This window comes from Montipora capricornis, chromosome 9 (assembly GCF_036669925.1).
Source record: "Montipora capricornis isolate CH-2021 chromosome 9, ASM3666992v2, whole genome shotgun sequence".
Taxonomy (NCBI): Eukaryota; Metazoa; Cnidaria; class Anthozoa; order Scleractinia; family Acroporidae; genus Montipora; species Montipora capricornis.
The window spans coordinates 40305426-40330425 of NC_090891.1; the positions used below are offsets into that span (position 1 = coordinate 40305426).

The window sequence follows — 25000 nt, forward strand, 5'->3', positions numbered from 1 at the left end:
ATTAAATATCATTCTCCAGCGAAAGAGGAGCCAAACAAGAAAAAGAGGAGTTCATTTAAACCACGAATTGATCGTCAGTTGTTTTTCAGTATTCTTTACGGACGCGAAAACTGAGACAGTTTTAATGGGATTAGATGGACAGCTTCCGTTAGATACAAATCTCACGCGATTCCTGATTTTTGGAAAAAAACTGATATTCAAAGCGCTTGCCAAACGATTTCAACACTCATGTTGCTGTTAAACGTCCTCAAGCCGAAAGTTCGACAAAAGGATTTTGAGCTTTCAGATCCATTTTCTCCCACCTTGGCGTATTATCAAGTTGCTTGGTGTGATTCAAAAAGATAAGTTTATCGTACTTTGTTTGACTTGAATTAAAGCTTCTTACCACTCTGCACGATTTTCCGAAGAACACTCACTCGGTGAGGGAAAAAGGAGGCCAGTTTCGCAACAGCTATAATTGACTATAATGTGACAATAACACTTGGTTTTGTTTTCGGATTTCACAAAATCGTTGTCGTATGAGTTCGTCCTACTAAAATTGTTCTAGAATAATGAAGTTAGTATCTTTTTCCAAGACAAAGGAACTCGGTTTGTCATAAAAACAGACGTAGCAGTTTTGCGCTCATGATATTTGAAAAATTCATTCTCTTGATATTGTTCCAGTGACGATCGATCAAAATGTCGGATCAAGGAAAGTTCCTGACCTTTTTCATCTTATGAGTACAAGATGCAATTCCAAAAAGAAGCAAAAATAGCATTTTTTGTATCCCAGTAGGAGTTGTGAAATAATATATGGACACATTTCACGGCGAAGTCACGGAGGAAACGGAGGGGCGAAAAATGAACATAACTGCACAATAAGTCAAGGTGACACAGTTTGTATTCTTTTTCTGCAGAACAAAGACTTAAGGGTAGAAAAATATCGAAAAGCAATTGAATTAGAACCTCGACTGACTTATCCGCAAAGTGAACGATCTAAAATTTTGGCCATCCCGGAAAGAATTTTCAGCTAGTGATCGCCGATTTTTCCTTGTGTGTTGAGATTAAGTTCGGTGTGTGCCACAGATTCCCGGAGTATTTTGACCTAAATCCTATTATATTTCATACAGCCAACATTGAACAACATGTTCCGTGTTTTAACAGAAAGGATCGTTTGATGAACAGTTTTCGATGTTGCTATGTATTACTGTTGAGGTTTTGGAAAGACGAATCGGATTTTTGCGATCTGAAAGCGCGAATCTTTGATGGTTGGAAGGTCATTTATAAGATGATTCAAAAATCCTCAGTTGTTTTCAAGATAAAGACTTGTCATGATTTTGTCATTTTTATCAACTCATCGGGATCATTATTTAGCAATAACTGCAAACACATGGTTGGTAATGTACTTTTGATAGACTATGCATGGTCTTATCGAGAAATACATCCCAAGATGAGTCATTGACGGCTTGGAGAAACTGATGGCATTGTTAACTGAGAATTTATTTCAGTAACAATAAAAAGACGTTAGAGAGCAGAACTATGCATATTAATGGAAAAGTATAACACAAACACGAGACATGATAGCTTTAGACACAGTTTCAATAAAGATGCAAGTTTATAAAACGTCTCACGGTAGTTCTGTGGCTCGATAGTTACCGTCGCCGACAAAGAGCAAGGACTATCCCAAAGTTTTTCAAACGTATAGTAATTAATGAGGCTTCTTTGCGGCTGTGTAACATGTAAGAGTCATGACGGTAAGATTAGGACTTGAATCCCTTTCTTTATTAGACTTCTGAAGTTCTTTTTTGTCTGATTCCCATCCAAATTAGATTCAGTGTTGCAGCACAAATGCAGAAACATCAATCTGAGATGCAGACTACTGTGATAAGCTAATTTAAATTGATCGAGCCAACTTCCTCAGCTGCAAAAATCCAAGATTTCCGTCAATTACTTGTTATTATTTGCTAATGAATTTAATATGGGATACTGACTTGTTATTATTAAACATGCACTCGTAGGATATTATTAAAACTGTTGATTAAATGAATTCTAAGCAGTTATGATATTGAGGAGTCTTAAAATTTCAGAATGTTGACGAAATTCCATAAAATTATCATTAAATACAGATTGGTAAGTCCATAACATTCTCATAAAAAATGACAGAAACAGAGCGACAGATTTGATTAACTTAAATTATCTCACGGAAGTTTAAAGAGAGGTTTATCCTGAGTGAATAATCCTTTTTAAGGCTGGCTGAAACTGCAAATAAGTTAATAATGAATTAAATCAATCGGTTGCCTAAATAAAAAAGAAAATTTTCGTACGCATCAACTGATTTGTCTGACTCTACCCCCCTCGCTTTACTCTGCGAGTGACTGCGCATGATCGCGCAGGGTATCTTCCTCAAGCAGCGGGCAACTCTTCAGTTTGCTTTCCCTTCTCACCACAAACCCAACATTCAATTTTATCTATTTTGTTTGATTAATTTAAAACGAATTTGTTTATATTCACATGTTAATTTGCGTCTAAGAATGTCACGATTAATATTAAGACAGTATTCGTTTAGCTCGGAGTATTAACGCTGAACTAAATAATCGTAATTTCGCGATCCAATACTCTTGCCTTTTTAAGTATTATTAGGTTCAGATAAAATGGAAAAGGACTCCATAAAAAAAAGAAAGGCATGTATAGGATATAAGTAATCGCTGGATAACACGATTCGTCGTTTACTCCTTGATTGTGACGACATACTCAAAAGACCCCTCAAAATTGTTCTTTAAATATATATTACTGACGACTGATAAGTCATATAGATTGGCATTATTTCCCCTATAGTAAAGAGTTGACAAAGCATATCATTGCACGACAAACAAAATTATTTGAAAAATAGTTGTAAGTGTAGTTTAACACACCGTAATCTTTTTGTTCAAACGAATCGCTGGGTTTCTTAAATTCCCACCAAAGCCAGAATTTTTGCCATCTGACAAGATGTTAGTTTGGTTTTAGACTTTATAGACCGTTGGTAGAATGTTCGACCCAAGCCGTGTCATGGAGCGTTCTCCCGGTAGCCAAAACACAGGTGAGCCGGAAGCTATAAACATAACCTAGACAACGACAGCGTCACCTTTTCGCACTATTCCAACCCTTTTAATCTAATATGACAAAAATTATGCCCGGCTGCCCAGGGATGAAACTGCTATGAGCTGCACTTAAGAAAGACAAAATATGAAAAATTTTTGCTATTGTGTTAACGTTTTCCATAAAACGTTGAATTTGGTTATTTCACGCTGTTGTATTGCACGACGGTAAAGAAATGTATTGAAACGTTTAACGACCGTGCACCACGTGCAAAGCAGGTTTCCTGGTCCCAGTTGTTCAAAAGGTGGATAACGCTATCTGCCGGATAAATCACTATCCATTGGATAGTGAAATTGGTTTCGCTATGACTTATCCACTGGATAGTGATTTATCCGGCGGATAGCGCTATCCATCGTTTGAACAAATGGGGCCAGGTCTTTAAATATGGAGATTTCTGGTGTTTTTGTCCTGTTAACGTTATCTTTTATTTTTGTTATTTCACTTCCACAGCGTTAAAATCAGCTCATTTGGAAGGTAGCCACGCAGGCGAGATTCATGCGATACTAGAGAGATACATGAACGTCAGGTTGAAATATTAGGCTCTTTTCGGGAATGAGCCCGAGCAGGACCCGAGTCAGCGGCGGAAATCATCGATCCTAGGTTGAAATTTGCGTTTTACCAAAAATCAAAGAAACTTGTTTAACTTTATGTCTTGCCTGTTAGCTGCAAATAGCGAGCAACTTGTCAAAGGTGGAAGAAAAGTTATGCTTTTATGACAAGTCAACCTACCGTTTCAGTGCCGCCGTTTTCATGTAAACGCCGGATGCAAAACAGTTGCGATCGCGTAAATGTTTATTTTCTTTGGCCTCGTTACATTCAGCGTCGTAGTTTTCTAAATGATGGATGGCCACTGACACTAGAACGAAGAAGCGTTTTGAATTTTCCTAGACCATAACAACCACTCGTATTTCTGAAGGTTGCGATGCATAGTTTGTTTCAAACGTGTCTGTGAAAACGAGCCAAGCGGAAAGAAAATTGATCGTACTTTTTGGCAGAATGCCGAGCTCGTCAATGGATACCAAGACAAACTGTCCTGGAAGGAAATACCAGACCATAATTGCCGACCTATGACTCCGTCAACATCACGTACATTTCCGGGAAAACAGCGCTCTTGAAGGTTTTTTTTCCATTTTTCACGTGTTTCTAATAGCATTTTAATGAGCATATTGATGGATAGAGATCCTAACTTCAGAGAGAAAGAGTTATTTTGTTTTGAAATAACTAGCCCAAGTTCCTACAAAAATTTAGAGTCATTTGTACGTGAGACCCTTTTTTTCTCATCCAAGGCCAAGAAGTATCATTTGATTTCTGCGGATTTTGGTTGTTTAATAACTTAATTAAAAACTTTATTTAAATGTAAGTTCTGGTACCTTCATTTCTTACGTCTTTAAATTTCCAATTTGTTTTAATTTAAAATTTTCTTTTGAATTTCGTAAACTTGAAGTAATAATGCCAGGGCTGAAACCTTCAATGGTTTCTTTGACAAAATTGGGCGGAAGGAATTTCCTTTAACGTTTCCAAAAGGAAGATTGATGGGCCTTCTAGACAGTCAAACATGATATTGATTAATTTATTTCTCCTTTTTTTAAAATAATCCTATTATATTCTCTATTGTAATCTTAAGTAGTTGTTTTAGCGGAGAATATTCGTGGTTTTTCACGCATGGGATCTCAATGATCTTTTCGCAGTTGGTCATGCCTGGGGCGACAGTATTAATTCGTGGTTATCTGCTTTCATTGTACTTAATGTCTGTCTGCCTTGTCCATAAACGAATAAACCTGACTTTTTACTCTTGGTACACGTAATAACGGAGATATCAGCCGAAGATTGTGCATAGGGTTTCCCAAAGAAGGACGTATATCTCAAGCCCAGCGCTGTCGGTCATTTTCCGGAAATTTTTAGTGTTCCTCGCAAAAAATTTCACCCAGTTCCATTTAATCATTCTACACTCGGAGAGTGTTTTAAGTAATTATGATCTGAGATCCCCTCTCCGGCCCTCAGAAAAATTTCAAGGCTTTGCTGAATAAAGACAATTCGAATTTACCATGCAAAGGGAATACCTCTTCTTTAATTGTATCTTCAACAGGGGTTCAGAGGACACACTTTCCGCGTCGTGAACGAAAACCAACGAGGATTTGGAGTGATTTATAATTTAGAAGTAGTTCTTGGATTTTGAATTCTGAAAAATTAAGTTTGAAGTCTTCTCTTTATCTGCAGGCACACGTTCAGTTCAGGGAGATTTAATACTGCTGCTTCATCGTCTTGAAAGCATGAAAATTCCTACTCTTTATTTCCCCCTTTTACGAAATTCCTCGATATCTGTAATTAGAAGCCAAACAACGCGCTCAACTCAAATAAGTTTCTTAAGTCTTTTCAGGCCGACATTTGCGGTTTGCCGTAAACTTATAAAGCGAAGTTAAATCTCTATTTTAGCTGTCATCTACTCCCGCAGTGAAAAAAAGCTTTTGCCGGTAATAAAACTCTAATTTGTTGGTCTTGACCTACGAGAAGTGCCTTCGTCTGATCTTTGGCTGAATCTCTCGTTGAAACTTAAACAACTCAACGACTATTCTTCAAGTTAAATCTTCGTCGTACACACAAAGACGAAACACACCCTAAAAGAGACAATCACTCACACCTTTGTTAGAAATTTGAGCCCACATTTAGCAGCTTTCGAAACTATGGCTAAATACTTCGTCGGTACAGCTTTTCCAAATAAAAATTGCTGTCTTTCGGTTGCTTTCTTGGCAAGGATAATTTGGGAAAATCAGCGTTCCTTGAAGGTTATGACGGCGATGTTGGAACGTCCCGACCATTCAACCTACAATTCAAAGTCCATTTTTGTCGCCGCTGATTCAGCACATAGAAATAGCCTAACAGAAAATCGACATGAAAAAAGAGTATACCAAAGGGAGATCTTTTGCAGTTCATTGAAGTTATGATGAAGTTATGAAGTGAATGGTCTCTTCTAACGTAATGGTTTCGTTATCAACCTTGTAAAGTTGTCCATTTAGATTTTCTCTCATTTACCATTAGTGATTGTGTTAGACTTTGTTCACACCCGGATTGAACAAAGTTTGGTTTTGTTGGGCAGTTTTTTCGCGTACCTAGACTTGCATTTAGAGGGTCTAAAAATCATTTCTACCCTCAAGAACTCTGAAAGGTAGTGCATCTCTTGTTCACCCGCCTCATCGTGAAGTTTCGGTCGACCAGTTTAACAGATCAACTGAAGAGTTTCACATCATTTGTTTCAATCATTTTTACTTTGCAGAATAGTCCTGCCTGAAATATGTGCGTGGTTTTAGAAGACAGGGCAACTCATGGGTTTTCGTATAACTGACAAACGCAAATGCAGACGTGATCAGGTAGCTTTTGAGTGTCTCGAGGGATCAACTTAGGCAAATGTTTGCCAGCCCTTTGATGCGAAAATTCCGGCTCGTTTACAACCACAAACCTCCGAGTTCCTGCGTGGGCGAGAAACTAGCCAAAGTCAATTGAACGTTTGTAGAGAAAGCTATCCAAGAAATCGCAGAGGAATACGAAGGTGCCACAAACAGTTCTCATTCAGTGAGATTTGAGAAGAAGCCTCCTACCTCGATGTTATCAAAAATATGTAACGAATTAATTCAAATTTCGAGAGCAAAACCAACAAAGTAACAAAGGTGGTGTTTAACTGGTTCATAATTTAACACTTGCCATCAATAAAACTAAATATGAAATGTTATCTAACAAATACATAAAACCTGTTTCTAAACAGATATTTTTTCCCTTTTTAAATATCATCAAATTTACAAGTTCTTCGGGTTTGTAGCATGCTCGTTATTCAACTTTCTCTAACTTGAAAATGGAAACTTAAACAATTTTTTTAAGACCTAAAAATAAATACTGAGGAACATTCGTAGAACTGTGAAATGCGGTTTGCACAGCAGAAAATATGATATAAAATAACAAAATAATGATTGTCATTTAAACAGTTTTAAAAGCGGACTATTCCCTGTTAAGATTTATTCACTGTGAGATTTAGGAGCTTTTTATCAACTTTTAAATGACAAAACTCGAGATATCCTTCATTCAATACTAATTTCACTCACCGAGGTGTGATAATGGCAATGAATTATGTATACAATGGGACGCGACAAACGGACTCGTGTCAATGGCGATCTCTGACAGTTTTTGTATCAAACCCTAAACTGGAGACCAGCGCGTAATTCTAAAACGACAACCGAGACAAACCTTAATTTAGGGTTTAGAGACAACAGTTTATCCAATGTAACTGATTTGAAAACCTCTCAAGCCACTTGCGATTGTTGTTTCGAAGATCGCCTACGAAGGTATTCGACGCAATCTGTTCCAATGATTGATCATTCGTCAGCTTGTAGAATGTAACTCGCAGACGGAGATTTGCGATAATTATTGTGGTAGATCAATTCCTCAGCTCCATGGCCCAAACATATTGCGGCCACCCAGTTCTTCCTCTCTTTCGTTGAGATGCATCCTGGTTTGAGGAAGAAGCCTGCGAAGGACAAAGCAAATGATTTAAGCTTTACGTGCGCCTAGCTTTCAACGCCGCCAGCGTTGCGCAAGTTCTCCTTTAAGTGACCAATTTAAAGCAATCAACTTACCATACTCTCCCTTTTTCTTTTTTCTCTCCCCTCGCTCTGAAGCGACAAATCTGCAACGAAGTTGGTGTTACTCCGTCCGGGTTTGCCGTCGTTGCTCTCTTCCAGTATCTCCATCAGGAACTTGATATAACTGATCGCCAGCCGAAGAGTTTTTATCTTGGAAAGCTTCGTGTCCGGTGGAACGTTCGGGATGTGGTCTCGCAGTTCAGCAAATGCTGAGTTCATAGTTAGCGTTCGCTTTCTCTCCTTGCGATTTGTAGAGCCTCTGGGTACATCATTTGCTCCATTGGATGCAGTCGCTTGGAGTTCAGCTTCGCCGCGTGGCTCTGTTTTAAGATCTTTATGTGCCTCTACTTCGATCGATTTCTCCATTTTCTCAGAAGGCGTGAAACGAAAAAAAAATAGCGCAGTAAAATTTGATGCTGATAAATACTGTTCCCTTGGTCCACAACGAACAGCTGGTTGACGCTGTGGAATATACGTGTTGTAACCTCACAGTTGTTGAGGTGATACCTGACTGACTGGGTACTAGCTGCTTGATGGGGACGTTATTAGCGGTTGCCTAACACTTATCATCCAATTACGGGGCTCTAAAAACGTGGAATTAATGATAAGATTGATCATAATTGACAAAAGTGATTACTGGTCACACGTAAAACTTTTATGTGGCAAGAAATCGCCGAAGTATTTTCTTTGTTTCAAATGAATAGAAAGATTAAAAGGCTCAATGATTTCGATTGGTGTATTTCCTGGATTTATTGCCGGCTCCGATTCACAAATAAACAAATGAAAGCTAATTAATGAGTTTACTTGTCTGTAAATTTTCCGTTCCGCCCCATAATAATCGTTGCCACAACTACTGTATTCTCTCTGACAAAACGTCTTTGCTGTACTCGACACGCAAGTTAACCTTGATTTTTAGGAATATGAGACTCACTAACACTGACTGAGATAGTTTTAAACACAGATCAGCGAAATGAGACGCTGTTTAAAAAGTTGTGGGAAATGTTGTGTCACACCTCTCCATTTAAATGTCATGAAACTTAGCTATATTGTTTGAGGTCCTCCCAGCTAATCGATCCGTTTACAATACGCTCCGCTCAAGGACGCCTTTGCGATGCTGCGTTTTTGCAAGAGAAGGGTAAATTGTTAATTACAAGATCGTCTGTTCGAACCACATTTATATCACCTATGACCCAAATCTTCTTTTTGCGCTCAAATACAGCCTTCCTTATGTTTAACACGTGTCAATCACGAACTCAGTCATTCCGGAAACAGTCATCACTTCCTGTGTACGGATAAACAAAGATATTTATAAGTCAATTACGGTGAATAGCGCAAATCCAAGAGATTTTAGTGTCTTAGATATTCTTGGACATGTAGATAATTTCATTTCTCTATTTTATCGACAAATATCAAAACCTCTTACATTAGTACTTATTTTTCTTTTAAATTTTCAAAATTCGGACTCTATGGCTCAAGTATAAAGATAAAATTGTGAGACAGAAAACTACAGAAAAAAAGGCCTTTTAGGGTGCAAATATGGCGCGCCAGCTCGTTATTTGAGATTGGTGGAAGTTTGATAACATTGACACGGAATGAATCAGATATGAGTTCCTCAATCCAACTTCGGGACCTTTATCGACAATTTTTTTCCCTCCGATTAGATACAGAATTTGTTTAAAATACAACTTCTTTGAAAGGAAAACACCATGCGTACACAATACTTACCCAGGTTAGGAAATAACAAGCATTTCAGAATGACAAAAATCTACGACATGAACAAGGCTGAATTTTAGTACAATGGAAAGTGGCATAAGTGTCAAATTCTGTTTCAGATCTTTTCTGTTTGTTAATTATTTGTTGTTACAATCATTTTTGTCAGTTTTCCATGGTCTAAGCTTTGGCGTTCCAAAGAACAGATAGACTTTGTCACGGTCTAATCCACTTTACACTGTTATCAGCACTTAGACGACGTATTCATCTGGCACTTATTTCTGTCCGGACTGATTGCGAAAAATGCAGATGACCAGTAATGATGACCTTGAGTTGAAGATATTGCTCGCATGCGACAAGTTAAAATTCTCTCCGGCAATTTCTCGATTTTTTCGTTATGAATAAATAGTTGTAGATGTAAAATATTTTCAAAACCTTTTCCTACGGTGGCCCATTAGGAACCGTCACCTTTCTTCATTAATTCAGCCACATATTACAAAGATCAAGTAATTAAAAGCTATGATCCTCGCAGTTATGAACTTGAAAAAAAGGCAATTGCAAAAATTGCGTTCATAACTGCGTGGATCATAGCTTAACTTGATTTCATATCCGCAGTTCATATATGATCCATTCCATATATCATTTCATCGTTGATTCATTCCTCACGGGAACATTAGAACCCACAAATGACCAGGGGCTCGTTGCTCGAAAGTCCCGAAAGTTTACGGGCCATTTTCGGGTGTCACAATTCCCACTGTATCTCAAGAACGGAGAGAAATTAAGTCGTCAAACTTCACAGTCAGTTTGCTCTTTGTTACCTTGAAAACATGTTTAAAGATCGGCGTTCCTGAACAAGGGGTTGGCAGGTTTACAAATGGCTTTTCGGGACTTTCGAGAAACGGGCCCCTGCTCCCAACGTCAGTGGTTTCATAGCTCAGTTGGTTAGAGCGTCGCACCGGTATGGCGAGGTCAAGGTTCAAACCCCGTTTTCAGGCTTCAGTTTACGCAATCGCAAAAATTGCGTTCATAACTGCGAGGATCATAGCTTTACTTGATTTCATGACCGCAGTTCATTTCATATATGATCAGGAGCCATAATCAGGGATGGAGACCGTAAGTATTGGGATCCGCGCGGAACCATGATATGGGACAATTTTTCTATTTTTAGAACAAATTGCGCCATCCTGACGTCATATATCTGCGCGGACTCACGCACAATTCGTGGGTTCTCGCGTGGATGTTGTCCTCTTGCGTAATCAAATGGCGTGATAATAAAATGGCGGGCGAAAGTTGCGATTTTGTACAGTGATGCCAGGGGATAACAGCTGTGAATAAATTGATATGGAAGTCGATAGCTCTGTTAAAAGAGCAAATGATTTAAATTTGGAAGAAGTCAGCTCAGCCACACAACAAAAGAGAGTGAAAACGGTGTTTAAGACACTCTGGGATGACACGAACAGTGAGAAACCCTTTCAGGTACGTGGTACGCAAGTCGATTAATTAAATTTGTTGCTTTTAGTTTAATTCACGGCATCGGTTTTCACGCTCTTTCCCGGGCTTTCTGGACTAAAATAAATTAATTAACACCCAATATACTTCAATTATGTGCAGGTTGGTAAGCTTAACCTTCGTGAACACATTCTTGCCAAGAGCAACGAATTAAGATCTCTTGAAGCCATCGCGTCAGATCTCCAGGATCCCAGAGTAGAGGCTCGTGTCGAGGTTGTGGAAAGAAGTGGAAAGCCATCCGTGGTTGTCGTCAAGAAACGGAAAGCCTCTCTCTCTGACGACGTGCCTTTTGACGACGTGAGACTCGTTGTTGATGCAAATGGTGAATATCGTTTGTTTGTGTACCACTTTGAGCTCGTAAGAAGGGGCACAATTAATATTAATCAGCCGGAACAACTGAGAAATGCAATAAACGAAGTCGTCGAGAATCGTCCTTGTCCTGGAGTGGACACTAGGATAACTGGCCAGCAGGATTATCTGTCCTCAGAAGTAGAAGAACAGACCCTTCCTTGGCACAGAGTTTTGTCAAGAAATTGCGCGCGATTGATAAAAAATGCCCATTGTGAGAGTGGAAGAAAGTGTCGATGTTGCTACAAAACAGAACAAAAACTGTCAGAACGCTTAAACCAAAAGAAGTCTCTGACTGAAGAAGACGTAAGGAGCAGACAATCTGTGTCATCCAAAGTTCGCTTCTCTTGCCTCAGTCCAAAGAGCCAAAGTAAGCGATTGAAAAATATGCGGCAATCAAGGAAAAACATGACAAAGCAGGTCAAACGGTACAGAAAGAAGTTCTCTGTTTTAATGTCTGATACACATAGCTCTGACTTGGACAAATTGATGGAGCGAGTTGAATCTACACCCATGGGAAGAAAGGAATTTGAAAAATGTGTGGCAGAAGCTGATAGTTTACGACCCGGTGCAGGGCAAGTCTTGCGTGAGATATGGGATTCGGACAAAGTGAATTTCCGAAAAGATCAGGCAAAAAACGGTAAGTTTTAGAAGGTGTGTAATTTGATCTACATGCTTCAGGATACTCCGAAATGCAAAATTGTAAATTGGTCAGAAGATGATAAGAAATTAAGTAAGAGGAATTATCAGTAATTTTGCGTGATAATCAGTAACCAAATAACTTAAGGGGCTGTGTGAAGGATACGGGAAGAGAAAAGTTCACACTTTGGCACAAATATATCTGATCATCCCTGGTGTGTTTTATAAACTTCACTGTTCCAGACCACCACCCTCGCCCCCCTCCTCTCTTCCCCTGCATAGGGCTTTGTATTTCTCACTTAGGGTGTTAGGGCTAATGTCAGAGGAAAAGAGGAGAAAATATAAATAATTTCTGTACTTTTTAAATGTGTTGTATCTTTCAAGAGGGTTAAATAGCTTGGGCCAGGCCACTGGTCCCCTTCAAGGGTTTAGTCACAATTTCTTACATACTTCCCTCTCCGTTTTATATGGAAGTCCTCTCAGGTGTTCAAGAACACTAATAATTTTATCAATAAGAAATGCTTTTAGTTACTCTACAGACATGTATGTACAATGCTTTTTCTTCTAGGCCCAATCCATCTCATGATCACAAGGGATTCTGTTACAAACTATTCTTGCATTAAATTTTGAAATCCTGTATTACCCAGATATTTAGATGTGTTGATTTAGTAATCAGGCAATTGCTTTGGTTTTGGTTATACCACAATTTGAGGTTAGCTGAGAAGTCTAATTGGTAAGTAAACTGGTTTGATTTTGGTTTTACGACACTCAGCTTAAAACTGTTCTATACACGTTCTATTAAAGGATATGGACATCGATCTAATCGTTGGACTCAGGCGACTTGGCGAGTGGCTCTTGCTATTTATGCACGCTGCCCGGTCCTGTTTGATGACCTCAAGAAGCTGGACATTCTCCAGCTTCCATGCAGGAGATCCTTGGAGAGGGTAATGGCAAAGAGAACAGTAGAGGAAGGTATCCATGAAGAAAGAATCATCGAGCAACTCACTTTGTTTAATCAATTTAAAACCACTGCAGTCCTTAGTGGAAGACCAGAGCCACTGGGAGTTGGAGAACTCTTGTTTGATGAGACAAAGGTGAATAGAGGGTATTCCCTTTGCTTATCATAACAGCCATATTGGTGTATCTGTATTTAAGTTTTACTATATCTTCCTTAATGTTTGGTACATCTACATGCATATACATGGCAATCATCAATGATGTTATTTGAATCATTATAGGGCTCATTGCAGATCATGAAGTAATATAACCTATTTAAATTTTAAGCGTTTTTTTGCTGTATTGTTGAAACATGGAGTATGAACTGAGTTAAATTTGACAAAGTTAAAAAACCTAGCTCAATATGCAGTTTCGTCTGACCCCTTTTGTTATTGCATATACAGTTTTATGTTGTTGTTAGTGTAAATTAAACTGTTACTTTCAGATCCATTCAGTAACTCAAAACTGTTATTGGATTGGTGAAGCCTTTAAAGTGCCCATGCAGTACAAAATAATTGCTGCTTATTTGAAATGATTTTCAAAGTAAAGAAGAATGGAATTTCCCTTATAATTTGGAATATCTTTTTTCATTTTAGAGATATTCATGTTTTTGTATTAATCATGCCAATGAGGAAAGTGATCATGTCATAAATAGCTCCACTTGAACAACAAAATACTGAATCAAGAATATCTCTAGAAATATTGGAGCAGTGATCTTCAAACTTATCAATAGAAATGCACATCACAAGCAAAACAGAATGACACCTGCTATGTTGTTGCCATGGCAGTGCTCTTGGATCCAGTCTCTGTCTGGGGAAAACAAATATCTCCATTTCCAACTTTTTAAACTGGGACAGAGGGTCTTTCTCAGAGATTCACACATGGTTTACATGCATTTTTTCTTACCTCTCCCCAGTAAGATTATTGGCAGTGAATTATCCTTCTTTAAGATGATCTGGAAATTTTAGTCTTAATTGAAACAGGAACAGCAGCATAACTGTTGTCATAGCAATGGCACACAAGCTGAATAACTAGCAGCCCAAAGAGTAACTTTATTTGCGATAATTTACCAACAAAAGCCATTTTGTTTTTCTTCGGCTGCTCAGAGGTGAATAGTACTTGGTTAATCACCTCCAAGCTAGCCAATCAGCATGCTTGAAAAGTACTATTCACCTGTGTGGTATATAATAATTACTTTTACAGTGTATGTATATTTACAATAATTTTCCCCTTGATCTGATTCCTCACGCCTAACTTTTTGGGGTGACAAACTGGGTTACATCTAAGTTTTCCTTTTAATCTTTGCAGAGTATGTTGACAACTCCAAACGAGCACGTGCAGCAAAGTTTTTAGCATGGCAGGTATTGCTGAATAAAGATTAACTTGTTTATTAAAGTGCCTATAACCCCAAAATATTTTTTTCGCTTAAATAACTCTTTGCACCTGTTTGAAAAGCATTGCGCCTTTTTGCACCTTTTTAGCCCTAATCTTGACTTTTTACAGGCTGTAAAAGTTACGAAATCTGACCATCATCTGTAACACGACCGAGCAAGTAAGGGGTATGGGTCTATTCCTGGGTTGATGTCACAAACTTATTTGCATGCATGTTTACAAAGACTTAATACGATGTAAATCAGTCTGTGACGTCAACCCAGGAATAGACCCATACCCCTTACTAGCTCGGTCATGCAACAGATGATGGCTAGATTTCGTAACTTTTACAGCCTATAAAAAAGTTAAAAGGTGCAGTTTGTTTCGAACAGGTGCAAAGATTTATTTAAGCGAAAAAAATATTTTGGGGTTATAGGCACTTTAACATTATCTTGTTTACTATTTTTTAAATGTGCATTTAAAAGATCAAACTACATCCCTCCTGGTCCTTGGAGGGAAGACAAGTGTTCCCTTTGATGGGGCAATAGTATATATAAACAGTAGCCTCCATTTGGGGCGAAAATATTCTAGGATATTTGTCCGCGGACATTATCTGCTCCGAGAAGCGAACAGCTTTCGGAGAGCACAGCTTGAGGAAAACTATGAGCTTCGAGGAACGGATAATGTCCAAGGACAAATACCCGAGAATATTTTCGCCCCAAATGGAGGCTTTCATGTTTATTATCCTTCAAATATTTTTCGCAACGCGAGTTGTTTTGACAATTGGGGGATATTCTCGGATATCCCCCAGTTTTAGCTGGGTGATATTCGGTCAAGTGACGTGTTTAAACCAATTGCGTGCGAGTGAAAAGATTTGATGAATTATTTAACAAATAAAGAAGCCTAAGCCGTGTATTACACTGTGATAAAACATTACAGGCATTTGAGAATGCAAGGGAAATGTAGAAAACACGAGCTGCATATCTCGAGTGTTCTCGAATGTCTGGAGTGTTTTATCACAGTGTAATACACGGCTAAGGCTTCTTCATTTGCTTTATGATATAGATTTTACGCGCGCAAAACGATAAAACACGCTTTTTCGATGTTTTATACTCTGATAAAACATAGGTTTTTGACCAATCAGAGAGCGCGCGCAGGGTCCTATCTATGTTATAAATATAAATAAAAGTTATAGTACATTATCATTATAATTATTATTATTGAAATTCATATATTTGAATGTGAGTTAGGATTAGTTGTTTACTAAGCCCTTTAAGGGGCATTGTCACGCTACTTGGCAACTTTACAAAAAGCCAGGTGTCTTCGCATTGATTGAATTTCAAAACTAATGAATGATCTAGTTTTGTTATTAAAGGCTATTTGAATGTACTGAAACTGTTTCTTGTCTCCTGTCGCTATTGATGTCATTGATTGAAATAGATTGAAACTTGAAAAAAATTTCCAATTTTTTCAGGTTTTGATGCTGCATGTTCCAAAAATCCTCAAGAAATTTATTATGGATAGCCCTCTCTGATAAAATTCCGTTGATGTATTCGTTGTAGCTTTACAGAAGCATTTTGTTTAATGATTAAAGACCCAAAGTAATGATTTTATAAGCACAGAATTGACCTAAAACAGCAAAATCCTTGTGACACTGCTCCTTTAAATAAATGGCATTTCTTATTTAGCTTGCCTTTTCTCTCCCTCTAGACATTTGACCTTCAAAGAGTCATGGTCTTTGGATTTAAACAGTTCTCGTCATACTTCTTTGATAATTTTCCTGGATACTCTTTGTCTCCATTGCGGCTCTCAATAAGTCGCCTTGAATCCCTGTTTGGCACACTCAAGTTCCATGCCCATGGTTCTCTAAGTGCAGGGAATTATGGGTCATCTCTTGGAAGGGTTCAGTTGAGACAGGAGCTGAAGGTCACTGCTAGAGCCACAAGTCATGATCAGAAGGGCTACAGGGACCAAGAGGTCCTTATATCTGGCCCTACAAATGTGTCCACATTGAACACTGTATATAAACAGCCTTACATTGAAATCATGGCACATTTTGTTCCTTATGGTTATCAGGGTGTTAAAGAATTTATTTTTCCCTCCCAAATTTCTCAAAGCACTTTTCAGGGTAGGCAAGGTAGCTCTGCATGCACCCTAATAGCCCTTGTAATGGGTTTTAAGTTCTCCTCTGGGTTGATTGGTGAACCAAAGAAAGTTCTTGAAGAGGGGTGGTTTGGTCATGTGGTTTCAAGTATTTCTGGGGGCAATAAAATCTTTGATGAATGCTTTTCTGCTGCAGGAGTTGGTGGGCTTGATGTAGAAGATGCATTCAGCTCTGTTGGAGATGATCTACACCTCCTTTCTTATGAGGATCCCAAAGATTTTTTTATTACTGGTAATAACTTCCAGGATGTCATTTCAAATGTCAGGGAACGGGCAAGCATGAAACAGAAATCAGTTGGCATCTTTGTGTCTGTTGGGAGGACAGTAGTAATTTTAGTTTGGGAAAATGGGGCATGTGCAATTTTTGATAGCCACAGGCATTTACAGTATGGGTGTATACTTTCCCATTCCCTACCATCCAAAGAAAACGAGTTAATATTGTGGCTAGCCAAGACATACCAGAAGTTTTACAGCACCTCGATACAGTATGCCCAAATCACTTGGGTGGAGTACAACAGATAATGTGCCTCTGTCATTTCAGAAAAAAAGTACATTCAGTACAGTTAAAAACTGTTGTGTGGCTGAAGTTGAAGTAAATTGATTTCTCCTCCAAGCATTTCATTTTGTTAGTAGATAACAATTCTTGTCATAAAATCTCATTTCAGCCTGGAATTTTAATTTTTTAATGAAATGCTGTGTCTTTTTTAAGCTGGCTGCACTTTGGCATTAGTCATTGGTCACCATTTACATAGGAACAAGAAAATGTGACACCAAAATATATTAATTGTTATAAATAGTCTTTTAAAGTCATTTGACTGCACATATTAAAAACTTTTCTTGATCCTTTATTTATTACATATTTAAAATGGTATGTACTGGTGTGCATGTAACTTACAAAACTTGAGCCATACCTGAGAACTATAGATATTAATTATGTCTTTGTGCTATAAAGACATGCAGTCCTTTGATGGGTCTTTCATTGAATTCATACAATATATTGAGTGCAAGTTTCAAGTTCAAAATAACATTATTCTATCACTCAGACACATTTTTTTGGTTAATTTTTCTGCAGCTCTAACAGTTACTGAGTTGGAGTACCAATGTACCTGATAAGCTAAGTACAGCTCTCAATAAAAAGATCAAAGACCTCTTCAAGCTGTCACTTCGGTTATTCTTTTGTTATATTACTTACTATTGTTTTTCAGTAAAAACGAGACTTGTCATATTATATAAGGCAAGCTGACGTTGCCCTAAGTATAAACTATCACAAAGAGACCACTTGAACTGGTCTGCTGCCTAGAAGAAAGCGTAATCAAGTTTGTAAGATCATATTATTAAGCATCCTTAATTAATTAAGTACGCTTATCGACACTGTAAGTTTTCAGCTTGTCCCTCAAGCTTTGGTCGGCTGAAACGACTTTGCCCTCCTGAATCAGTTTTTTCTCTTCTTGAGCACTATAGAATTCCTTAAATCTGGTATTGCATATTCTCTTTACTAGCTCTTGCCATATGGAGCAAGCCCTAATCTCTTCAAATGGTGCTGTGCATGCCCTTTTTGATGCTGCCAAAAATAACTCTTGTAGCTCCTCGTCTAAAGCAACCGATTGTTTTGTCAGCTTCATAAGGTTTTTTGGATATCTCTTCAGATTTTTTTCAGTCAACATTTCTCTTATACTTTTATCTAACGTTAACAAAACAACTTGAAACTTACTATTGAAGAAAGTCAACTTTCCCTCGTCCAACCTTTTTAGACCCAATGGCAAAGATGTTTTCTCCTCTGCAGAACAGACCATTTCAGACATAATTTTAACTTCGGCTGCATAATTTTCCTTTGTCGCTTCTGAAACTCTCCTGGCTCCTTTCCGCCCATTAACAATCTTTTCTCTTCCTTTCCGTAGTTTGTGCAGCGCCGCCCCAGATACTCTAGCAACGTCCACAAAGTCGGAATCGACAACAGTGTCCGCGCCTTCACTTGCATTTGTTTGGGTTTTCCGTTTGTCAGTGTCAATCTTAATTTGCATGACTGCGCTGTGAAAATTTTCGTAAAGTGCCCAGTAGATGGTGTTAAGAACAACGGCAGCATGAAAGTTGACTTCGTCTGTTTCGTTCTCCTGCAACTGAATGGTGGTGACAATTATCTTTTTCATGTTTCTCCAGACTTCTGATTCCTCCACCGTCAACAACAATTGGGAACAAATAACTGAAAACGAAGCCCTTTTGTCACTGTTTTTCACCTTAGCGCTGGATATTTCGGTGAAAGCTTTAATTATTTTGGAGTAAATATCCCGACAAAGCTTCACAAACATTACCCTGATCGTGTCGCTATTGAGTAGGGTGGACACCATTTGCTTGCGAACTGGAAATATTGACAATGATTTTTCATTTCTTAATTCATTTTCGCAATGTGTTTGTGCACTCAAAACGTAAGACTTAAGAGTCTCCTCCAGCCTTTTTACGTCGTCGTTAGAAAGGTATTTTCCAGAACTCTTTTTCCTTTTCTCTTTACTGGACTCATTCCCCTGTTTGTTTCTGGCTTTTGGTACCTTTTTCCTCCTTACATCTTTCTGTCCTCTGCTAGGCGATTCCTCCCCAGACATGTCCGACGAATCATTTCCACTCGATAGGTCGGAAAAGTCACTCCACTCGTCTTCTGAATCATCCTCACTTTCATGTTCACTGTCAAGGTCAAGGAAGTTGTCAAGGAGGGCTTGGCTTAAATTTGGAAGCGATACTGCTGAGAGAAATCCTATATCTGCCTCATTCACGAAGGTAATATCGCCCGCCATTTTCCCTGCGCGACATCCGCGAAAATCCTCGCAGCAATGTACGTGCGTGTCGCGCACGCGATGGCTAAATTTGTTCTAAAAATAGAATAATTGTCCCATATCATGGAGACAACACAAATACTAGAAATGGCGCGCGCTTACGGTCTCCATCCCCGATTATGGCTCCTGATATGATCCATTTCATATATCATTCAGATCATTTCATCGTTGATATTACAAAGAATTACTTATCTTGCAAAATAATCAATCAGTTCGCAATCTTGGTCGAATCAAACTTCGCCCCTTGCAAAATTTAAAACTGAAAACTGCAGTTAATTAGACGAAAGAGCAGCTCTTTCAATTCAAAATGGAGCAAGCTGTTTCCGAAGCTTAACTTTTCTTGGATGGCGAAAAAGGCTCACTCAATCTCATCAAATACTTTCGAGTTCCAGTGTACATCTGGGTACATCTATACTTTGCAATCATCATTTTCAGAAAGCAAAAAATGATTCCTGCGCAATATTAATTAGGGGTGGCGAATGGTAAATGCGAGACTTTGCGAGACGGCGAGACCAGCGTTTTTCTTTGCGAGCCCGAGACATTTTGACTTTTTAGATTTCGAGACCGAGACTTCAAAGTGTTTGACACCTTCATATAAAAAACGAGACTGCGAGACGCACATAATTGCTCAAAAAACGAGACTGCGAGACCCGTGAAATTCGACTGAAATTTTGCGAGACCCAGAATTTTTGATGAACCATTCGCCACCCCTTTAATTACGTTCATCATTTTTTTGACCTAAGCAACCAAGCCTTATAGTGAGGTAACGCCTGGAAGATAATAGTACATCGCCATGTTGGAACCCCTTCTGGAGGTTCTGTCGTCTCAACGTATAATTCTAGCGAGTGGCTCGCCGAGGAGATGTGAAATCCTTCGAAGAATTGTAATTATTACGTTGATGTAGTATTGGTAACGATATAACTTTTGAGAGCAATTTTTAAAATTTACGTTTTTTTGAAATTCGCCCAGGGCCTGAAGTTCGAGGTGATTCCATCGACGTTTGAGGAAAATTTGGACAAAAATACTTTCAAAAATCCGTCTGATTATGTTTTGGAAAATTCCAAGCAAAAGGCCTTGGAAGTGGCAGGAAGAGTTGATAGAAAGGTAAGTATCAACGGCACCAGATGAGCCAATTTTTCAAAATTCATCAAAATATATCATGGCCATAAAGTAAACCAAAACTTAGCCTTTTTGGAGAAATTTCTCTACCTGCTGGGAATTTTTAATCTGTTCCACACTCCCAGCAGAAACAGACCAGAAATTCCATTTGTCAACAGGGCAGGGTGTAAGTTTCCCAGCCAGCAAGCATAATAACAACATTTGAATGTGTCATATGCCAAAATGGGCGTGGCAACAGGCTTCGGATTTACCATTCAGTGGGGAAGGGGCAGAAGCAAGGGGTACATTGACTAGCCGTCAGGAGAGGCAGGAGCGTGAGCAGATCAATTGGAAACAATTTGCCAGCACAACAAAAATCTTTTTCCCAACAACTTCCCAAAACTTCTTTTTCCAACCAGCAGATACACACCTGCAGAACTCATAGTTTGTGGAACATCTCTGTTGGGTGCCCCTGAAGTATGTACCGGAGCAAAGTAGTAAAGTGAAGTGATCTAAAGTACATTAAGTTTGGTAAATTTTGTAAACGTCCGGGCTAGTCTGGTTATTTTGGGACTAGTTTGCAATACTTGACAATTGTTCGGCACACGCGAGGTGAATATCATCTCATTTTTTATTCCCGGAGCCTGAGATGAATAACAAATTATTATTGGGGATTATTTGAAAAATGTGCATTTTCTTTAAAACACATAATTTCTTCGTCTGTGACTTCGGCAAAATATCTTGTGGCCATTTTGAAAAAAAGGTGCTTATTATTACACAATAATCACCTCAAGTTCAAGCAATCAGTGCAGAGAATTTTTAATAATCTGTTATTCTGTTTGGGTGACTGTGGCCATACTGTTTGTCATGCATTTTGCAATCAACAGTAATAATTATGTCCCCTGCTCTCTAATGGTGCAAAATTTGATTACTAACAAGGGTTGTAGCTGGGCCTACAGTTCATAGTCCTCACCCAAGAAGACTTGAAAGTCTAACCATCTGCAGAATGATGTAATTACAAAGGCCAAGTGTCTGGCCAGCATTCAAACCTGAACCTCACACACGTTAGCACAATGCTTAACCAACTGAGCCAGCTGGTTGGCAGTTTGAATTAACCCTTTCACCCCCGTGGGGTTCCCCATTGATGAGTAAAATCGTCTGGCGTTAGACAGAGTAAAATCGTCTAGCTTTAGACAGAGTAAAATCTATAAGTGGCACTCTTGGGAGTGAAAGGGTTAATGGGGAAATAGTTTTTGAGTGAATCTAGCTGTTGTTAACCCTTTCACCTCCGTGGGGTTCCCCATTGACGAGTAAAATCGTCTGGCGTTAGACAGAGTAAAATCTATAAGTTGCACTCTTGGGAGTGAAAGGGTTAAGGTGACTTAACACAGTTTTTGAGCCTTTATACTGCTATTTCTGCCATATTTCTGCAGTTTTTGCCTGGAAGCTCAAACTTGGTCACTAATAGGTGCTTACACAAAGGTTTATATTTTTGACAGTTAATGTGCTCTGCAGGCTGTTACCATGGTAACACATCTATATTAAAACAAGACCTATAGAATGCTTATTCCTCTTTTATGCAAAATTCACTCACTTCTTTTTTAAAGTATGTGTTATGTGCTGGAATAACCAAGAGATGTCTGCAAACAAGGCACAAGTAAAAAGACCTCCTGAGTATGATATAAAGCATGCGACAAAAGTGTGTATTATTTAATTATTTTTACATCGTTGCAGTTACTTAGGTTAAAGATTAAGTTTTAAGCAATTCATAAAGCTGGCTTACTGTCTTGATTAACTTTTCAAACTCCAAGTTCCACCGACTGTAGACAACAATTCGTGACTTTCTTGATTTACTGGACTCTTTCCACTCACTGGATTTTCTGTGTACACAAACTCTTATGGAAGACTTCATAATGATCTCTGAACTCTTTTGTGTTCTTCCCTTTGTTCTCTCCGGGTATAGCAAGATCAAAGATTATATCTCCACCATAGTTATCGCAGTTGATTATACATTTAGCTTCCTCACAGTATAGTATCCATTCATCGCACAAGTTCAAGTGTAAGCCCTCAAGCAAGAAAGTTCTTTCTATTATTTATAAGCCTGCTTTTATACTTTTACTCTAAGCATCTGAAATGTTCTGTTGCTATTTATAGTGTATTACACAGTCAGTCTAGGATTTTCACGTAATGGAAGGGAATTTACACCACATTTCCAAGACCATCATTGCAACAAGGAGAAAAAAATTTGTCACCATACTCGTCATATTTGTTTTGATTTCAAAATCCGCGCCAGCCTTCAATGAATACCGTTGACCATGGAAAAACTGGGTTATTTTCCTTTGTCATCTTGTTTGATAAAACCAAATTTTCTGTTGGAAGTTTGTTTGTTATCATTAAGAAGACTTCCAAGGGAGGTATTTACATGAGACTGGGACGAATTCAGACCAGTATGAACTTGTACCGGTGTGAAATTTTTGCAGTTGTTTACATGAAAATGGGATGAAATGCTTGGTGCTTTGCTGAACCATAAGCATACATGCTTGAAATTTCTGGACCCGGTCTGTCATTTGCTGCCATTCAAATGAGAATGGGGTATGAACTTAGACTGCAATCTTGGACAAAATTGTTGAGAAAACTCTGCTTTTGGACAAAACTCCGATCACGAGTATGAAAAATAAGCTCTCTTTTTGCCCCCACCCCCCCCTGATCAATGTTGCTAGACGAAACAAAGCATGTCGAACCTGGGCTTATCAACATTGGTTGTAGGGGGGAGGGGGATCGCTAATAATGTGCGATATTAAGGACGCAGTGCGCACAATAACCCCTGTTTTTAATATTCTCAACCCTTTTTGTCCAAGATTGTCTGGGGATCATTTTGCCCAAGAACACAAAACGCGTGTATGTATGAGTTCTGTAAGTACAAAAGAGAAAATATATCAGTCGTAGGCATGTCGTCATGGTATTCGATTGACAATTAGAGTTAATTAACCCTAATAAAGAAAAACAATGTTACGTCATCATTGAGGTTCATTATCAAAACATCTGGAAATGGTACATAATAGTCATGTTGACGACGCTTTAGGAGCGTATATTGTATTACAGGTGCAAGATCATAATGACAAAGCTAAAGATGTTGCTGAGGAAGTAGGAGTTTCATTAGTAACAATCTTTAGGATCAAGAAAGGTGTCCAAGGCCTTAAAAGGGATGTTGTCACGCTGTTCGTTGGTAAAAGCCACAACAAAGGTGTGATCAGATGTGACCCATACGATAAACTATATGGACCCTTCTTTGAAAAACATGTCAGAGAACAGTTCCCTAAACGTTTTGGGACAGCAAACAAGAATGTGGTATAACAGGAGCAAAATAGTAATAGAGCAAATTACTTCCGGTTGCAAGAAACCCACTTCCTGTTTGTAAACCGTGCGTCTTCGAATACGAATTGTCACGAATTTTAAGTATAACTGCAAGGCATTATATTTATTTCCCCTACTGTTTTCTCAAGGCGTTGCTAATGAGTATAAACTATGCACAAAATCAATGAGATTTCTACAGTTTCTTACAAAAAGTGACGCATTTCAACGGTTAACACACCGGCTGGCTAAAAACAGACTGGTCATGAAAAATATTTCAAATCTGTTCAAATCACGTTAACCGACCAAAATTTCTCATTCCTTCGCCGTAAATCTATGTCAGTTAAAGAGCACACAAAAGTAACCGTTGTTAACCGTGCAATTTCCTCATTGCGTGTAATCTTACAGAAATATATCTGCGATAATTTCATGTCTGATATACATATTGATCAGTGTAAACCAAAGTGGGCAAAAACAGCTAGGGCAAGGCCGACTGGTTTTGATATAACTCCTTCATATTGTGCTTGTTATAGGACTCATTAGGTCTCTTTCTTCTTAATCGTACTAATGTATGAATTCCACGATGTAAAAGAACAGCAATTCGCAGTGCAGTAAAGTAAAGTAAACAGAACCCTATCTTCTGTAAACAATTCACGTACATGGCTAATAATGCACTGCTGTAACAATGTTTGTTTCACGCAATATTATTGTATGACAAGTAATCCTCGACAACTTACTGTGTATCAGCTATGAGAAGACGAGTTTTACATACTATAAACATATGAGAGTGTTCACACTCTCATATAGACAGATATTTGATAGTTTATACCAAATACAATCTTGGACAAAATTGTTGAGAAAACTCTGCTTTTGGACAAAACTCCGATCACGAGTATGAAAAATAAGCTCTCTTTTTGCCCCCACCCCCCCCTGATCAATGTTGCTAGACGAAACAAAGCATGTCGAACCTGGGCTTATCAACATTGGTTGTAGGGGGGAGGGGGATCGCTAATAATGTTCGATATTAAGGACGCAGTGCGCACAATAACCCCTGTTTTTAATATTCTCAACCCTTTTTGTCCAAGATTGTGGTTCGAGAGTTTCTCGTCTTGGTCCAGCAATCGAGATGAAGTTGTAGACCGGTCTCATGTAAACACGAAAAAAGGAAATGTAAGGAGGCCGATACAAACTCGTAGTAGGCTGAGTTCGTCCCAGTGTCATGTAAATACCCCCTTAGCCTTGAAA

At 38.5% G+C, this 25000-nt stretch overlaps 3 protein-coding genes and 1 long non-coding RNA gene across 11 annotated transcripts in view; 3 read left to right on the plus strand and 1 right to left on the minus strand.

The window, feature by feature from the left end:
* The window catches only part of LOC138015983 (uncharacterized), an 8703-nt gene extending 1862 nt beyond the window's left edge, over positions 1-6841 (plus strand). Inside the window, exons 1-2 of the long non-coding RNA XR_011125682.1 lie at positions 1-867; positions 6389-6841. The exon at positions 1-867 is cut by the window's left edge and continues 1862 nt beyond it. This is a non-coding gene — a long non-coding RNA (uncharacterized lncRNA). The remainder of the gene's footprint in view (positions 868-6388) is intronic.
* LOC138015982 (heart- and neural crest derivatives-expressed protein 2-like) lies at positions 6781-8905 on the minus strand. The gene is made up of 2 exons (XM_068863137.1): positions 7740-8905; positions 6781-7630 (listed from the first exon to the last, which is right to left on the minus strand). Exons 1-2 carry the CDS (start codon positions 8109-8111, stop codon positions 7541-7543), a joined length of 462 nt encoding a protein of 153 aa, XP_068719238.1. The 5' UTR covers positions 8112-8905; the 3' UTR covers positions 6781-7540.
* Positions 8906-10527: 1622 nt separating this feature from the next.
* Positions 10528-18154, plus strand: LOC138015978 (uncharacterized). 5 transcript variants are annotated; one of them, XR_011125680.1, is made up of 6 exons: positions 10531-10931; positions 11067-11952; positions 12756-13045; positions 14256-14308; positions 16618-16713; positions 17554-18154. XR_011125680.1 is itself a non-coding variant. In XM_068863128.1 (5 exons), the coding sequence occupies exons 1-4, from the start codon at positions 10797-10799 to the stop codon at positions 14298-14300; spliced, it is 1356 nt and encodes a 451-aa protein (XP_068719229.1). In that variant the 5' UTR covers positions 10533-10796; the 3' UTR covers positions 14301-14308; positions 16618-17547. The 5 variants fall into 5 exon arrangements, 3 of the variants coding, with proteins under 3 accessions (XP_068719230.1, XP_068719229.1, XP_068719231.1); XR_011125681.1 differs by lacking the exon at positions 14256-14308 and having other exon boundaries at positions 10529-10931; XM_068863128.1 differs by lacking the exon at positions 17554-18154 and having other exon boundaries at positions 10533-10931; positions 16618-17547.
* A 110-nt stretch (positions 18155-18264) lies between these two features.
* The window catches only part of LOC138015980 (probable bifunctional dTTP/UTP pyrophosphatase/methyltransferase protein), a 14996-nt gene continuing 8260 nt past the window's right edge, over positions 18265-25000 (plus strand). The window contains exons 1-3 of one of the 4 annotated variants that reach the window (XM_068863134.1): positions 20046-20189; positions 20276-20410; positions 20824-20881. In XM_068863134.1, the coding sequence (XP_068719235.1) occupies positions 20352-20410; positions 20824-20881 (117 nt within the window). In that variant the 5' untranslated portion in view covers positions 20046-20189; positions 20276-20351. Of the gene's footprint in view, positions 19251-19935; positions 20190-20275; positions 20411-20823; positions 20882-25000 lie in introns of those variants that run through there. The other 3 variants (XM_068863135.1, XM_068863132.1, XM_068863133.1) reach the window with 3 other exon arrangements.

Excerpts from the sequence above, each read along its gene's own strand:
- LOC138015982 (XM_068863137.1), bottom strand. The coding sequence starts at position 8,111 with ATGGAGAAATCGATCGAAGTAGAGGCACATAAAGATCTTAAAACAGAG. Across the intron at positions 7,631-7,739 it reads AAAGAAAAAGGGAGAGTATG|GCTTCTTCCTCAAACCAGGA; the intron begins GTAAGTTGATTG and ends TGTCCTTCGCAG.
- LOC138015978 (XM_068863129.1), top strand. The coding sequence starts at position 10,797 with ATGGAAGTCGATAGCTCTGTTAAAAGAGCAAATGATTTAAATTTGGAA. Across the intron at positions 10,932-11,066 it reads ACAGTGAGAAACCCTTTCAG|GTTGGTAAGCTTAACCTTCG; the intron begins GTACGTGGTACG and ends AATTATGTGCAG. Across the intron at positions 13,046-14,255 it reads TCTTGTTTGATGAGACAAAG|AGTATGTTGACAACTCCAAA; the intron begins GTGAATAGAGGG and ends TAATCTTTGCAG.